The 17,099-nt window shown below is 40.0% G+C and overlaps 1 protein-coding gene across 1 annotated transcript; it reads left to right on the top strand.

The window, feature by feature from the left end:
- The first annotated feature begins 2,083 nt into the window (after positions 1-2,083).
- LOC131222745 (large ribosomal subunit protein eL22y-like) lies at positions 2,084-7,314 on the top strand. Its single transcript, XM_058217922.1, has 2 exons — positions 2,084-2,358; positions 7,007-7,314. The coding sequence occupies exons 1-2, from the start codon at positions 2,129-2,131 to the stop codon at positions 7,149-7,151; spliced, it is 375 nt and encodes a 124-aa protein (XP_058073905.1). The 5' UTR covers positions 2,084-2,128; the 3' UTR covers positions 7,152-7,314.
- Positions 7,315-17,099: the final 9,785 nt, after the last annotated feature.

Genomic DNA, 17,099 nt, shown 5'->3' with positions numbered 1-17,099 from the left:
GGTAAATCTATTACACCACAAGTAAACTTTTAGATACATGGCATGGATAAAACACAAACATTATAATAGGGCCCACCTAATATTGACCAATACCTCGCTCGATACTTGAGGGGTTACCACTGAATTGGAATTCAGTTCCTCAATAGGCTTATTCTTTAGGGTGTCAGAAGGCTAGGTCAATGTCGGGCCAAACTTTCTCCAAACTCAACCGATTATTTTTTTAAATCTAAGCCCAATTTTGGCTTGAGCCCGACCAAAATGGTCCAGCCTAAGCTCAACATAGATTGTTGTTACAAGGATTGGCCTGAGCCCAAGCTCGAGGTGACCTTTACTTCTTCCTCCTCTTCTTCTCCGTCTTCATCCAAAAAAAAAAAAAATCTAAAAAGAAAGGGAAAAAAAGAAAGAAAAGAAGACTGAATGGAAATAACAACAATATGATTATCTGCTAACCTAGGAGTTATTTGCATGAGGATAGCCATTAGAGAAGACCCATGGGTTCCGTGATACTGCAAGAGGAGAAGTTGATCTTGGACTAAGGATAGGAGCTTCCTCGCACCCTAGGACGACTGGAAGAAAGATATTAGATATAGCTCGATTGATATGACAAATGGAAGAGAGAGAGATAGCGGCGGCAACACAAGATGTTTTGACTTGAGAGTTGATGCTGTTGAATAGAGAGAGAGAGAGAGAGTTTTAAAATAACTTAAGACGAGAAATTTGAGAGAAGAAAATTTTGGGGTGATAAAATTTTAAAAGAAATATTTTAAATTTTAAAAAAATTTGAATGTAAAAGTGCTGGCAGTTGGGCTAATGAGCTTTGGGGTACTAAGTTCAAGCCCAATTCGCTAAAACAATGAGTTGGAGTTTTAAGCCCAAACCCAACCCATAGGCCTGATACTCCAGTCCAAGCCTGCTCAAAGCGAGCTAGCGGGTCAGCCCAACTCATTGACAACCTTACTTAACATTACTTATTCGGGCACAGATTGGGTACTTCCCTCACCCATCCCAAGCTCAGGACTTGCTAGGGCTCCAAGGGCCGCTATGATGTATGGATTTTATCCACACTGTCAATGCATTTTACTATCCCATTTTAGGTTACAGGCCCCAAAATGAGACATATCCAAGGTTCAAGTAGTAGGGTAACACCTGTCCAAAACACTAGTGGGCCACACCATGTAAAGAAACCTATCAAATTATATGGATGGCCTAAATTTTGGGGTTTTCATTTAGAGTTGGGCATGGCACGACTCGACTCTTCCAACTCGATCAAACTCAATTTGACCCGAACTGAGTGGCTAAGTTGATTCAAACTGAGTAGACTTTGTCCAATCCAAACTCGAATTGAGTCGAGTTTGGGTCACCCAGTAACTTGACTCAACTCGACTTGAAATCTAACTTGGTACTGACTCAACTCGATTCAAAACCCATCTCATACATATATTTTTAAAAAAAAACTCAAATTTAATGTTTCAAGCATGAGATACTGTGTAGCTAATCCTGAGGTTGCAATTTCAGCTGGTACACCTAGGTTCTGAGTTGTGATTTCATCCCATGAATACCCGCTCCACCCAAACTGACTCGCTGTTGACTCGACCTGACTCGGTACCTGTGAACAGTCGAACTCACTCCAGATGACTTGAGGCTAGACTCGGACTCGGACGGAGCCTGGGACAGGTTTATTTCAAAACTGGTTGAGTCGAGTTCAGGTCAGGTCTATTTTAAAACCGAGTCGAGTCGGGTCAGCCCTAACTCGGTCCGACTCGACTCGATGCCCAGCTCTAAATTTATTCCATTCCTCCTGGTGGGGCGCATCTTTTAAATGAATCTGATAGCATATAAAAAGCACGGTGGACCCCACACGCCCGGGAAGTTTTAAACGGTGCGGGCGTCCCAATCCAAACTCTTCCCTGTGGTGTGATCCACCTATGATCTGGATCGGCCTCAATTTTAAAAGAAGAATCAACTTCAAGGGCCGCACCTTATGGACGGATTGGATTTGAGATCCATTTCATGTAGGGCCCACAAAAAACTATTGTAGAAAAACCAGGCTCCTGTATAAATACCAAACATTGTTTTTTCTCTGATTAAGGGTTAGGGTTAGGGTTTTGGAGAGAGAGAGAGAGAGAAGATGAGCCGAGGAGGAATTGCTCCGAAGGGAGGGAAGAAGAAAGGGGCAATCTTCGTGATAGACTGCGCGAAGCCGGTGGAGGACAAGATCATGGACATCGCCTCTTTGGAGAAATTCCTGCAAGAGCGGATCAAGGTCGGTGGGAAGGCCGGTGCTCTCGGAGACTCCATCTCCATCTCCCGCGACAAGAACAAGATCACTGTCACCTCTGACAATCCATTGTCCAAAAGGTACGAAAACGAAGAAGCACTCATATCTGTTTCCATTTCTTTTTTAGGCATTTCATCGAACAGATTGTTGTAGAATTAGCGAAGCTCTGATAACGTAAGGTCTATGATGGGAACCGGTTTATCGTTGGGGGATTTGGGTTTGAAATGAGCGGAGAGTGTGGTATGCTAACACGACACGTATGCTGAGTTGGGACATATGTGGTAGATCCGGACCGTGTACCAGGTTGGATTCCATGCGGACATTTCGTGTCCTAGAATCTAGGCGGTTCTGCGCATCGGCCGGGTCAGATGTTTTCTTCAAATGTCGGTTGTTGGTCTTCTGGTTATTCCCGGTCGTCCATTTTCGTCTATCTTGGGTAGCCTACCTGGTTTGTGTGGCATGCAATATCCATGGCCTGCTCCACCCATTGACTGGCCTGGATCTTGCACGTATGCCATGATGACAGTTTGCCAAAATTCGCCTCTTTGATCTGTAATGCAAACCCTAAATGGGGAAGTAAATATATCAACGAAAAGAAGAAAGAGATTGTGGTAAAGGTCTCAACAATTTAGACCATGAATGCAAGACTGAGAAAGCTCAATAGTCCTCTAGTCTTGATGTGAAACATGGTTCAGGAGGAGCAAATTCAGGTCAGGTTAAGTTGGTTTGGGAATAATCACGTCCTCGGGTGGGACAGGCCGAGAGACTATCTGTAAACCTAGTTTTTGGTTCCGTCACGCCCTGGATGTTCCAGATTGGTGAGCTCTGATTGCGACCCAATTTTTAATACCGCAACAACCTGAGATTGATACCCTAGAGACCACGTGGACACCACGATTCCAACGCTGCACGGCATGCCCCGTTGCAACAGATGGATTGAAAGTTGTGCGCCCCATCAGAATCGATGCGTGACATGCATCAGTCATGTATCCACATGTGACCTGGGGCCCAATTGGTATGAAATATCAGGAATAGTAATCGATCCCTTTCACAACCCTAAAGTCAAGCCTGCAATTAATTTACACACCATTATTCATCCCATGCCTCTCCTTTACTGAAGCCATGCCTCTCTCAAGCCTTCAACATGTTCATTATGTGATCAGCACATGCGCATTGAGTGTGGATAATTGCAATTTCTCTTTTTAATAGCCCATTGCTTCTGTTTATCTGTGGTCTGCCCAGTAGCCAGCTGTTACAGTTTTTAGGGTGGTGTTATTAGGATCAATAGAACATTATGATTTTTTGGGTATGACCGTTAGATGACGGATCTGGATGCCTTGCATGGTACATGCACCGTTATAAAGTGCCTGATAAGTAATACAACAATCATGCCCGATCATTTCTCTAATAGTTTCTTGCTATTTAAATTGGAAGGAAAAAGAAGAAATCTATTTGTTGAACTGGTTTGGAAGGAGTAGTTATTATTCTTATATTAGGATGTTTCTAATTATATGCTTCAATAAGAACTGTCTTCTAACATGATGTCAATTTACATAAAATGATATTACTTTATCTTAATCCACCAGTCAATTGATACCAGGAGCCACTTGGCTGGTAGGAAACTTTTGATTTTTGGTGCCCTCTCTAGGTCAACATTGAAACCAATATGTATCGGCCTTATTGATACGGCTGATACGGACCAAGACACTCATTTTCAAATTTGACGAGTGGGGCTCACAGCTCTGTGATCCAAACCATTGTTATGTTGTGTTCCATCGCAGATCGAATCATATTTATCAGCTGTACTGATACAGGTGATACGGACCAGTATACTCATTTTCAATTTTGACAAGTTGGGCTCACAGCTTGGTGATCCAGACCATTATTATGTTGTGTTCCATCGTGCATCAAATCATCATCATTATCATCTACGCCTTATCCTAGTTAATTGGGGTTGGTTACATGAATCCTGTTCCACCAGTCCACTCTATTAAGGGCCAGGCGTTCAATCAGACCAAAGGTCATCGAGTCTTTTCGCATTGCTTCCATCCACGTTCTTTTGGGCCTTCTCCTAGCCCTTTTGGAGCCTCAACTTGTGTACCCTCTCCTAACCAACGTTGTTCTTCTTTGTTGCATATGATCAAGCCATCTAAGTGTACTTTCTCCCTTCTTATTACCTATTGGTGCTACTCCTAGGTTCCCTTGTATGCATTCATTTTTTATTCTATCCTTCGTTGACTTGCCACTCACCTATCTCAACATCTTCATTTAAGTTGCACTCGTCCTATGAACATGTTGTACAGTAGCTGCCCAGCATTCTGTCCCATAAGGCATGGTTAGCAAAGTATTCCATAACAATAACGCTGTCCGTAACGGCCACCAGCGTTACCTTTACGATACGGGCTGTAACAGTTGTTATGGGCCCCGTAACAGCTGTTACACTCTCTCTCTCTCTCTCTTAAAATTGAATTTTTTTTTTAAAAAACCTGAATCAGCCTCATAACAGACCACTACGGCCTTTACAGAGTGCATTATGGAGGCTATAATAGCCTTTACAGGTCATTTTTTTCGTAATGGCTATTACGTCCTCTACGACCTTGTAACGCGTAATGGTTGCCACCATTACCTTTACATAACAACCTTTGCAGCCCCTTAATGGCAGTTATGGCACACCATGATGGTCGGTCTTATAGCTATAGTATAAAATATCCATTTCAGTTTGAGTGTTACACGACGATCATATAAAACTCCAGAGGCACATTTCCATTTCTTCCACCCAGCTTGAATTCGATGGGCAACATCCTTCTCAATCTCCACTCTCATGGATCATCGACTCGAGTTATCAGAAAGTGATCATTTTGGTAACTTCTTGGTCATCAATCTTAACTAATTTCTTGTTTTCACTCCCATTGTTGCTAAAATTACATTCCATATACTCTGTTTTAGTCCGACTAATTTTAAAACCTTTTAGATTTTAAAGCATCCTTTCATAAATCTTGCTTTGTGTTTAAGCCCTCCCTCATCTTGTCAACCAAAACTATGTCAGCTGCAACATACACCTTGGGATCTCTTCCTGCAAATGCCTCATTAACTCATCCATAACTAATGTGAAAAGGTACAGATTCAATGCCAAACCTTTGTCCAAGATACAATAATTAGTGTTACTGCTCCCTCATAGATATTCTCAATCATATCAATTTATCCTCTTGAAATTCCTTTCTTTTCCAGCACCCTCTCTAGGGACGCTATTATATGCTTTCTCTAAATCAATAAAGACCATGTGGAGATCCTTCCTCTCCCTGTATTTCTCCATCAATTGTCTCCACAATTCTGTTCCATCGTGGATAAAACTATTCCCTAGAACAATATTAACCTTTTGATGTGTGTTCAACATAGACGTTAAGGACAGATACAACCAATGTTACCAATGTTATACAAATCATAATAAGAACTGTATCTGTACATTCAAATTGTACACTTGAAATTGCAAATTGTGTTATTATCATATTGAATCATATGTTAATTTGATGCAGGCCCATGGCACGCCTAAGCCCGCCATAGGGCTAGCATGTCTGATTTTGTACTGATTATTTATAGATTAGGGGCCTAAATATTAAGGGCTACAATTTATTATTTATGAGAGATATGGGAGGATGTGATGAATGATATGGGGTTTTAAAGATACGATTGAAGATTTTGAGGATTATTTTCTAGATTTGCTTGTATCATTATTAGGCCTATTGCCATCTGCCATCTTAGGTAGATTAGATTGAGTTGAATCACATCAATCTAATAGTTACAAGGGGTAGTAATTCCAAAATTTTAGGGGTTCATTAAAGATTCATACGGGGTGTAGTAATTCCAAAATTTTCGAAGTACGAGTTTCTTATGTTTTATAGGAGAAGAAGTTTGATGTCAATAAAATTACTTCTCCCTCCTCTCTGTTGTTCATGTGGGTGTACTCTTGTCCATTTTTTACGATTCGGGTGTCGCTTGTAGAGATCCCATTGACTCAATAACCGGGTTTTGCACTATAATTGTGAATGGGGCCAAAAATTCATCATCATCATCATCTAAGCCTTATCCAAATTAATTGGGGTCGGCTACATGAATCCCATTCTATCGGATTCATGATGAAAGTTATGGCATAAGTTTGACGCCGGCCTCCCGACCTAACACAATCCTCCTTTATCTGGGATGGGGACCGGCAATGAGAGCACAATATTCCCACATGCGCAATTTACCTATTACATTAGTTGATTTCAATCAAGCGCTATCTAATAATCTATTACATAAGTTGAATGGGAGGGAAGGAGGGATATTTAACTTGTTGATTGTAATCAACCCTAGTGATAGACTATTAGATTGGGCTTGATTGTTATCAACCTATGTAATAGTCTATTACACTGTGCCTGTGGGAGTTTTATGCTCTCACCAGCCCCAGCCCAGATATAGGAGAGTTGCATCAGGTTGGCAGCTGGCGTCAAACTTGTGCCATAACTTTCAGCATGAATGCTAATAGGGAAAAGTATTCATGTAGCTAACCCCAATTCGTTGGGATAAGGCTTAGATGATGATTAGTTAATATAGATTTTTCAAGGGATGGTTTGTTTGCACCAAATTTCACCTTTCAAAATTTGTGCTCAACACTTGATAGGGCTCTTTTTCCCCTTTGTTTCTTTGTTTTCTCTCACGTGACATGCAAAGGTTTTCCAATTCGTGGTCCAGGTATTTGAAGTACCTAACCAAGAAATACTTGAAGAAGCACAATGTGAGGGATTGGCTGCGGGTCATTGCCTCCAACAAAGACCGCAATGTCTACGAGCTCCGTTACTTCAACATTGCCGAGAATGAGGCTGAGGAAGAAGATTGATACTTTCTTTCATCATTTTGTTTCTATTCTATCATTTATTTTTGCAGTGTTTAGTAATTTCTATCCAGAGACCAGAATACCAATTTTGCCATCCAATGGATTGTAGGATTTGTTGCACCAGCAGGAAGTTTAAAATTTTCCTATCAAATGAAGATTCTACCTAGATTCATGCATCACATGCATTCGATTTTCACATACCAAATGCAAATGCCAATGCGCCCAATGTGAAATATCAGGTGGGTCACTTGTTCAGATGGGCTGACATGTGGACGCTGGTGATCCTTTTTATCCACCCATCTTCTACAATTGTGGCCCACGGGCATGATTTTTAGATTGTGCTGCATGCTTAGTGGCGCTTATTTGATGAGTGCATATGGTTCACTTATATCACATTGGCACTGTGGGGGGCTCGTGTTTTGCTTTTGGATGCAACCTAGAGGACTCCTACCAAAACAGAAGAAATCATCTCAACAACTATTAAAATTACAAAAATTCCACGTTCATGGTCTTACTCTGCCTGTGGCCCCACAATGAATCCGGATTGCCATATGCATGGATTTGGATGCAGGTTGGGTGGTGACCCTGCCACCAGTGGTTACTGAATGTGGCAGGATTTAATTGGGCCGTGTGCATGTCCCAGATGGTGTATGTGGCCTAACAACTTTCAAACATGCTATGTGTGGCCCCTATTTCTGACGGTTGCATGTGGCCCAATAAAATCCTGCCTTGTTAGGTCACTAGGTCATGTTTGGTGCATGGGGATTAGGTGGGATGGTATTGCGTTTGGTCTTGTACAACTTCCATATGGCATTTGGGGAGGACGGGAAGGGTTAGGATTAAGTGGGAATTATTTTCAGTCTCATGTAGGATTTTAAAATCCACTATGCATGTGGGCTCCATGTGGATATGTGTTTTATCTATGCTGCCCATCCACATATGCCCTTTACACAAGGCATTCTTAGTTAATCTATTGTTTTTCCCATGGCAAGAATTTAATTCTAAAAATGGGATTGGATGGCTAAAATATTTTGGTATTTCCATACATGCAATTATTGTGCAGTAATGGTGTTAATCCCATCTAATACAATTTCATACCATTTAATCCCCAAGCAGGCCCCTATGCAATCCGGATCCCATGGATTCCTGCAGCCCTAGGTGTGAGCTCTACTATTATGTCATATCCGCCATTCATTTGTTCTCCACCGGATCATTTCAGGACATGGAAACCAAACACGAGGCAGGTTGGAAACTTAAGTGGACCACACTAAACCAGTAGTGACTTAGATGTCTACTATTGAAACCTTCTTAGGGCTCATTGTGATGTTTATGTGCCATCCAACCTGTTCATAAGGTGACACACAAGCATTAGCTTGATCCTAAACTTCTGAAGCTGTGGAAAAGTTTTAATGGTGGGATCCTAAAATGGGCTGGCAGAACAGATGAACTGTGGATATGACACACGAATTATGCTGTCCCACAGAGCTTAGGGCTTCAGGAATCCCATATCAATGTAATTTCATAATGGTGCCAATTCTACACCTTTGTCACCTTTGATGTTCTATTCTCATCTCAATATCGGATGGTTACTACCATCATCAAACATGAGGAACACTTCTGAAGCCCCTGCATGAGGGTGTTTCTCAATGAGGATTTGCCGGCTTCATCACACTGCGAGCAATAGAATTCTGCTGGTAATTAGATTGGTTGAAGACATTGGAGTGGAGAGTGCAGTGAGTCGCACAGGCAGGCGATCTTTGTGGCCCATGGGCCCCAGATTGCAAGAGGGTGGAAGGTTCAAACATATAGAGATATACAAATTTTCACTTCCATTCTTCAGATACCGGGAGCTCGCGAAAATGAGTTGGCTTCGTTGCCTAGAACCTGTATTGATATGGGTCTGATGGGGAAGCTTGAATGTGGGAGATGATGGATTTACAGGTATTCATTTATCAGGGTCCTTACTCTTGCCCGGGTGGTAGACTCTCTGGAGTTTCAACTCCCGGTCAAGGGTTCGAGTGCCCATAGGTGGTGAAATTCCACCAGCGTGAGTGTGTGGGTGTGTGTGCGCGTGTGTAAAAAAAAAATAAAAAATAAAGGTATTCATTTATCTTAGCAATGGTGTTTCTTCCTTTGATGTCGAGGAATGCACTTTTAGGGCATGTTTGGATGTGCTATCGAAATGAATGCTGATTGTTTGTCTAACAAAGTAGGAATAGCCACTTTGCTAGTATTCCGATTCACAATTCCATTCTTCTCTAGTTGGATTAAAATGGAAGGGAACCACAATTCAATTACTTCTCATATTTTTGTGTTTCCTCTTTATTAAATGAACATTCCCATTCAAATGCAGCCTTAGTATCTGACCATCATCGCTGTGCTTGCATTCTTTTGTGGAAGAGAGAAATTACAAAGTCTGGAATCCAGACTGTTAATCTGAAGGAGTTCACATGATAGATAGTGCTGAAAAGATACCTTCAACCAGACGATCTCAGATTAGGGACACAGATTGCCTGTAGACGCTAGATGCACCCTGTCTAGCGATGATGTGGCACCAATGAAGAAGAACTATATGTATCAGATATGGAACCTACAGTCAAAAGTATAGATTCTCTTGCACGATATGGCAAATTTTCTCATTTCACTATGAGTCCCATATTTTTGACACACACACATGACACTTCTTCATTAGTGCCATGTCATCATTCGATGTTACACACAATCCAAGTCATTGGATTATTAGCCCAAATAGACTATAGAGAGAAAATGCAACATTGGGCTGAAGTAACAGCTCTGAAATTTCTTGGGACTTTATCCACCCATAATGGCTCCACCATAGTAGAAAGAATTGCAAAAATTCAGTTCAGTGAAGAGGAAATGATCCAATTATAACTATCTTCATTAGTATTTATATTGAGGGATTTTATTCTAAATTGCAATTACATTACTTTCAAATCAACCTTCACAGGAGCAGAACTGCAATTTGAGAGCAACTTCACTATTTCGAGTGACATACACCACATGAATGCATGGTAGCCCAAAATCCGCCGAGACTGGGAAGGGAAGTAATAGAAGAGTAGCAGTGCACAAAAAATCGATGGGGCAAACTGCACTATGATTAGTGGGGTGGCTTACTTGATTGTTGGGCCACGATCCATCCACGTGTTGGCCCACGAGATCTGCGGCCCTTATTGCCCCATGCCACATTTAGTTGTGGGGTAGCAACTCTTCTAGGTTGAACAGGCAGCTATTTAGATGCTGGATGGTCAGGTGGACGCCACCACAGGTGTGGCACAATAAGAGAATCTGTGCCATTCAGACACTGCTGCTAGTAAGATCAATGGAATTTTGGTCATCCAACCCATTGGATGGTTAGGATCATCTGATCACAGCGAGTTGAGACTATGGCCCATCCACATAGAGCAATGTACGATAATTCTTCCAGGCTCACATATTCTTCTTTGTGGCTACCTAAATTTTTTAATGTGATGAGGTTGAGTGTACCTTATCTCTGGTAGGAAGCACCTGATGAATGGATTGAATGACATATACACAACCCAGTGGGACCCACATTCCATCTAGAAGTTTCTATGGTGGGTCCTTTCACCAACGTTCCCCATTGTTCCCTTGGGTGTGGTCAGCCTGAGTTATGAATCAGACTGTATTTTGGGATCTAAGTCGAACATTGACGGGTGCACATCTAATGAACCCGTTGGATGGCACTCACACATCTCGGTGGGCCCCACACAACTGAAACGTATGGTAAGCGTTCGGACGTGATAGGATCTTTCAGCATATTCCCGATTCCCCCTTCGCTTTTCACTTTTCACTTTTTAAAGTTGGATTAGAATATCTACAATAGTTCATTTCTCCGTTTGAAAATTTCTTGGGAGATTTGCAGATTTTGATGGTTTTGTCGCCATAATATTATTGGAAAAAACTCCTTAAAAATAAAAATAAAATATTTATTCTAAATTTATAAATATTTTGAAATTGTATGGATAGCTGATACCTAGTGGGGTGCGTTTGGATACACGTTTTAGCTGGATTGCAATTTAATTTAACTATTTATTAATTGAGAGCTTATTGTTATGGTCCAAGTGCTTTCCAAAGCATTGATCGTCCATTCGTTTTTACATATCATTTTAGGGTTCGGTCCCAAGTTTTAAGCACATTAAAATTTCACATGGACCACGCCACAAGAAACAGTGATGATTGAACACACACCATTAGAAACTTCCCAAGGTCCACTGTAATGTTTATTTGTCATCTAAACCATTGATAAGGTCAACCAGAACTGGATTAAGGGAAAATATAAATATTAGCTTGATCCAAAACTTTTGTGGCCTAAAAAAAGCTTTTAATGGTTATTCACCAGTTTTTCAAGTGGTGTGGTCCACCTGAGATTTGGATCTACTTAAGTTTTGGGACAACGTATTTAAATGAGCTGAAAAAATGGAAGGGCAGCATGGATACAAACCATATTCATTAAGGTGGTCCCCCCACAGTGAGGGTACCACCCACTAAGCTGTCACCGGGTGACAACTAATCCACTCTCGTCCGATTGTGAAAGAGTCAGCTTTCACAAGTAAACACCCCATGTGTTAGGTACCACAAAGGAAGAAACTAGTGTGATACAAGAGATATGAAAGATGCCTTATGTTACACCAAAGGTTTTAAAAATACAACTTTTGGCTTTATTACAAATAAGGGTCTCTTTTCATTATATAAATTTACAGTAAAAAACTATTTAGAAATTGAAATATTTTACACTTTTCTGCTAGAATTCTATCAAAACTTTTAAAAAATTTCTAAACTATTCTATACTGTCTTTAACTTTTTAAGAATCATCTATTAGGAGTCCTTTCGATGGTAGTAAATGGTTTTAGTTGTAAAACATTTATGGGTTATAATTTATATTCTATTTGTTTGACTTTAAGCTGTAAATGATTTATTAATAAGTGTTTGGATGGCCTTTAGTTGTGTATTTGTATTTGAAATAGTTTAAATAATTAATTCATTAAAAAACATTCAAATGACATATAAGAATGGATTTTAAAATGAATCATTAGGTTAAGCCTATCTCATCAAAGCTTAGGGTAGTTCTTCACATAAAATAAGCAATAGATAAGTCATATAAATAGGCTAACAAATTCAAATGCTTTTTTATAAGGCCAATTGCAATATCTGTTGCTGTTGGCGCACAGAGAGAGAGAGAGAGAGAGAGAGAGAGAGAGAACCACTGTAGTTCTCAAACACAAGGGAGAGAGAGAGAGAGAGGTAAGTATCTCCCAGCTTTCAAAAAAAGAATAGTTAAAGGCTTCTTGTTAGTAAATTATTTGTTTGCAAATGAAATTTCAATTTTCTACTAATAAATTAAAAAGAAAAAAGGTAATAAATCATTTACTTGTTGTAAATGATTTACAAGCATCTAAAGGTGTTTAAATGCAAGTGGTAAATAATTTACCAACTTATCTCATTTATCATCAGTCAAATGAGCTCCTTTATCTATCTGTCTATCTATCTATCTATCTATCTATCTATATATATATATATATATATGAAAATGGTACTATACGGTCAAGCGTATGCAATGTTATCATGAGGTCGAGTCGCATTGAATACAAATTTGTAAGGAGATAGAGAAGTGGATTGTGTGGTGTCCTTGGGGTGTGTTGACGTTAAGAAGTTATGTGACCCCACAATGATGTATGTGTTATATCCAAACTATCCATTCATTTGGGTAGATCATTTTAGGGCATGAGCACAAAAATGAGACAGATTCAATGTTCAAATGGAGAGCACCAAAGAAAGCAATGAGGATTAATTGCTATCATTGAAAACTTTCTAGGGCTCTTGGAAGTTTTGGATTAAGATGATATTTGTTTTGCCCCTTCATCCCAGGCTACGTGACCTTATGAAATGGTTGGATTGCACAAAAATTAAAATAAAAACATCAAGTAGGCTCTCAGAAGGTTTTAATAGTGGGTGTCATCCTCACTGCTTTATGTGGTGTGGTCTACTTGAGCTTTGGATCTAACTAATTTTTAAGTCGATCCTTAAAATGAACTCACCAAATGGATGGACGGTGTGGATATAGTACATATAGCTGGGTGGGGCCTACAAAACTTGCCAGCGTGAACATACTACCGAAGTCGGTGGTGCTGTGCATACTACGCAATCAACTCCCATGAAAAAGATACAGAAGGTGGGAGTGGTTTCTGTGGGTGTTACCCTTACCATGGGGCCCACCTTGATGAATTTTTGCATATCCATGCCGTCCGTCCATATTTTCAGCCCATTTTAGGATGTCATCCCAAAAATTAAGCAAACCCAAAACTTAGGTGGACCATAGATCAGAAAAATTTTAAAAAATAAAAAATGATGACTAAACTCCTACCATTAAAAACTTCTACGGCCCACTGTAATGTTTATTTTTCATCCAACCTATTAATAACGTCAAAAGACCTAGATGGAGGGAAATTATGAGGATTGTACGTCCAGACCATCCAAATTGTAGGTCCCGTTTTGGATTAATTATATACTAAACTGATACTTATCAAGCATTTTTAGTCATCCAATTAATGGACATTAAATAAACCAAGGACAATCCACTGCCGTTCTCAAGCAAGAGATATGTTTGCACGGAGAGAACCAGATACTATGAGTGGGACATAGATTGGCTCGGACAGTCTAGTTATGGCCACCGTGATGTAAATCCATACCATTCATCTAATTGCCAAGTTATGTTAGAACATTGCCCGAAAAATAACGCAGATACAAAACTCAAGTGGATCACATGACAATAAACAGTGAACGTCCAACATTGAACATTTGCAGAGATACAGAAGTTTTGGATCAGGCTGATATTTCTATGTTTCCGGTTCATCCTGATAGAAATGACCTTGTGAATGGAATGGATGGCATATATGCATCATTGTCAACGCCTGAGAGATTTCAACGGTATACATTTCCTTATTATTGTGCGGCCCACTTGAGTTTTGGATCTAGTTCATTTTGGGCACACGTCCTATCATGATAACATAGGGGATTTCTCACAGACATCACTGTGGGCTCGGCCTACCGGAGACTTGGCGGTGTGTTTATGTCACTAAGTTATGTGGGCCCAACATGATGTAAGTGTTGTATCCACGTTGTCCATCCATTTTCAAGATCATTTTAGAAAATGATACAAAAATTGTTTTGAATCTGCTTCGTTGTTGGGGTAAAACATTCAGCCAACCTCACGATAACACTTCATACGCTCGACCACAATGGTTTTAGTTGGTTTCATATACAAACCTTCTTTGCCACCACCGACACTAAGGATTGATACTAAGACCTCAAGTGTTGAAATGAGGTATCTCCACTCAGTCGGCCAGTTGAGCTATATTTCAATTATATTTACAAGTTGGGCTTGAAATACATCAGTTAATAAAATAATAAAATATTAACTTAAAAATCAATCTTCTTTTACCATAGAGAAATTATCGATGGATGTGAACAATCTATCGAGTCTAAAAACATACTTAATGAGTTAGCATGCAAAAAATCAAACAAAAATGAGCTAATCCAACCTTGATTCGACCGTATTTTTTATGCCATCTTTTTGCGAAGCTATGGATAGGATGGTTGCAATTGCACAAAACAAAGTAACTCCTAGGAGTCATAAGCAATCCATGATGGCTCCACCAAGCAGGTGAATCAAATTGCAGACATGTTTTTATGTAAACAATCTTGACCGTCCATTTAAAAGGCCATCCATAAATTCTTAACATTTGTTATTTGGAGTGATGCTTTCACAGTAACCCATAAAATGTGTGCTGAACCTAATGGACGGTCTGGATCAATGAATTGGACTGTTGAAGTGGACTGGTGCAAATAGGAGCACTATAACTTATAGTGCTCTGAGGGCACTGGAGCATAATTTAAAGTAGCCGACATCTAAAAGTCTCGTGACCCCGCGCACAGAAATATCTCTATGCCCGGGGCTGTGTGGGGCCCATAGAGATGTCGGTGAAAAATTCACTCCGTCCATCTGTTTTGAAATACCACGACAGGACGTGAATCTAAAAATAAAGCAGATTCAAAACTCAGGTGGGCCATACCACACGAAACAGTGGGGATTGAAAGTCCGGCGATGATATTTGTTCCTACAGTTTATCTTAGTGGTAATAGTTCTATGAACGGTTTGGATGGCATATAAACATCATGGTCTTCGAAGGTTTCAATGATGGACGTTTCTGTTCCCACTGTTTTGTTGGTATGGCCCACCTGAGATTTGAATCTTCCTGATTTTGAGAATCCTATCCTACTGTGGTCTTTAAAAACAGATTAACGGAGTGGATTTGTCTTGGACATCTCTGTGGACCCCACACAGCCCCGGTCATGGTGATGTCTCTGTGCCGGGGGTCACGGGCAATCCGCTCCCTCGTTTTCGAGAAATTTACGACTGTGGACGCCACCTATTATCCATTGGATATTCTTGAAGCAATGCAAACTTAACATACGCGCACTTAGACCTCCTCATACGGACGATAAATTCCAGGACGAAAATACCCCTCCTGTTCATGGAAACGGATTGGGTACTCCTCCTGCCACCCACTAATGGCATATCGTCGGTGGTCTGTGGGACCCACAATGATGTATTCTTTTCATCCATGCCGTATATATATTTTTCAAGATCATTTTTTGGTATGAGACCAAAAATGAGGTATATCCAAATCTCAAGTGTACCACATTACAGGAAATAGTGTTGAATGAGCGTCAACCATTAAAAACTCAGGTGGAGCCCACTGTGATGTTTGTGAGAAATCCTCCCCGTCTAAGTTCATTCATAGGGTCACAAAGACCTAGATGAAGAGGAAAAACAAATTTCATAATGATCCAAAACTGTAACCCCTAAAAGGTTTCAATGGTAGATGTTCAATTCACCACTGCCTTTTACAGTGTGGTCCACTTGATAGTTAGATCTATCTTATTTTTCGTCTCAAGCCTTAATATGAGCTCGCCAAATAGATGGACGGTTTGGATATAACAAAAACCTTATGATGGGACCCACAAAAGCAATATAGCAAAAAAAAAAAATCTACGGACTGCCGCCGCCCCGCGGCAAACTGTAGAATTTTTTAATTTTTAATTTTTAATTTTTTTTACAAGGAGGACTTTTTCCCCTTTACATTATATATATATATATATATATATATATATATATATATAAGTATATAAAAATATTTTCCTATCTTTTAATTCAATTTTTTTGTCTATGTATTTAACAAGCATATCTCCTAAAATAAAATGTTTTTTTTTTTTTTTACACACGCACACACACTCACACTAGTGAAATTTCACCACCTATGGATACTCGAACGCTTTACTGAGTGTTGAAACTCCTAATAGTCTACCACCCGAGCGGGGCAAACATGAAAATGAGCGGGGCAAACTAGAAAAGCAGTAGAGCAAATCAAATATAAGCGAGGTAAATCAAATATGAGTAGGGCAAATAAGAAAAATAGCGGGGCAAATGAAAAGTGAGCGGGACAAACTAGAAAAATAGTAGGGTAAATCAAATATGAGCGAGGCAAACTAGAAAAATAGTAAGGCAAACTAGAGAAACAGTGGTCAAATGGGCCGAAACAATGGGCAAATCAAATATGAGCGGGCAAAGTAGAAAAAGCAGTAGGCGAACTAGAAGAACAATGGGTAAATGAAATATGAGCGGGGCAAACTAGAAAAATAGCGGGGCAAACTAGAAAAACAGCGGGGCAAACTGAAATATGAGTGGGGTAAACTTAAATATGAGCGGGGTAAACAAAAAAAACAGCGGGGCAAACTAGAAAAATAGCGGGGCAAACAAGAAAAACGGCGGGGTAAACTTAAATATAAGCGGGGCAAAAAAGAAAAATAGCAGGGCAAAATGAAATATGAGCGAGGTAAATTAGAAATACAGTG

Source organism: Magnolia sinica, chromosome 13 (assembly GCF_029962835.1).
Source record: "Magnolia sinica isolate HGM2019 chromosome 13, MsV1, whole genome shotgun sequence".
NCBI lineage: Eukaryota > Viridiplantae > Streptophyta > Magnoliopsida > Magnoliales > Magnoliaceae > Magnolia > Magnolia sinica.
This window is presented reverse-complemented; position numbering and strand designations above follow the sequence as displayed.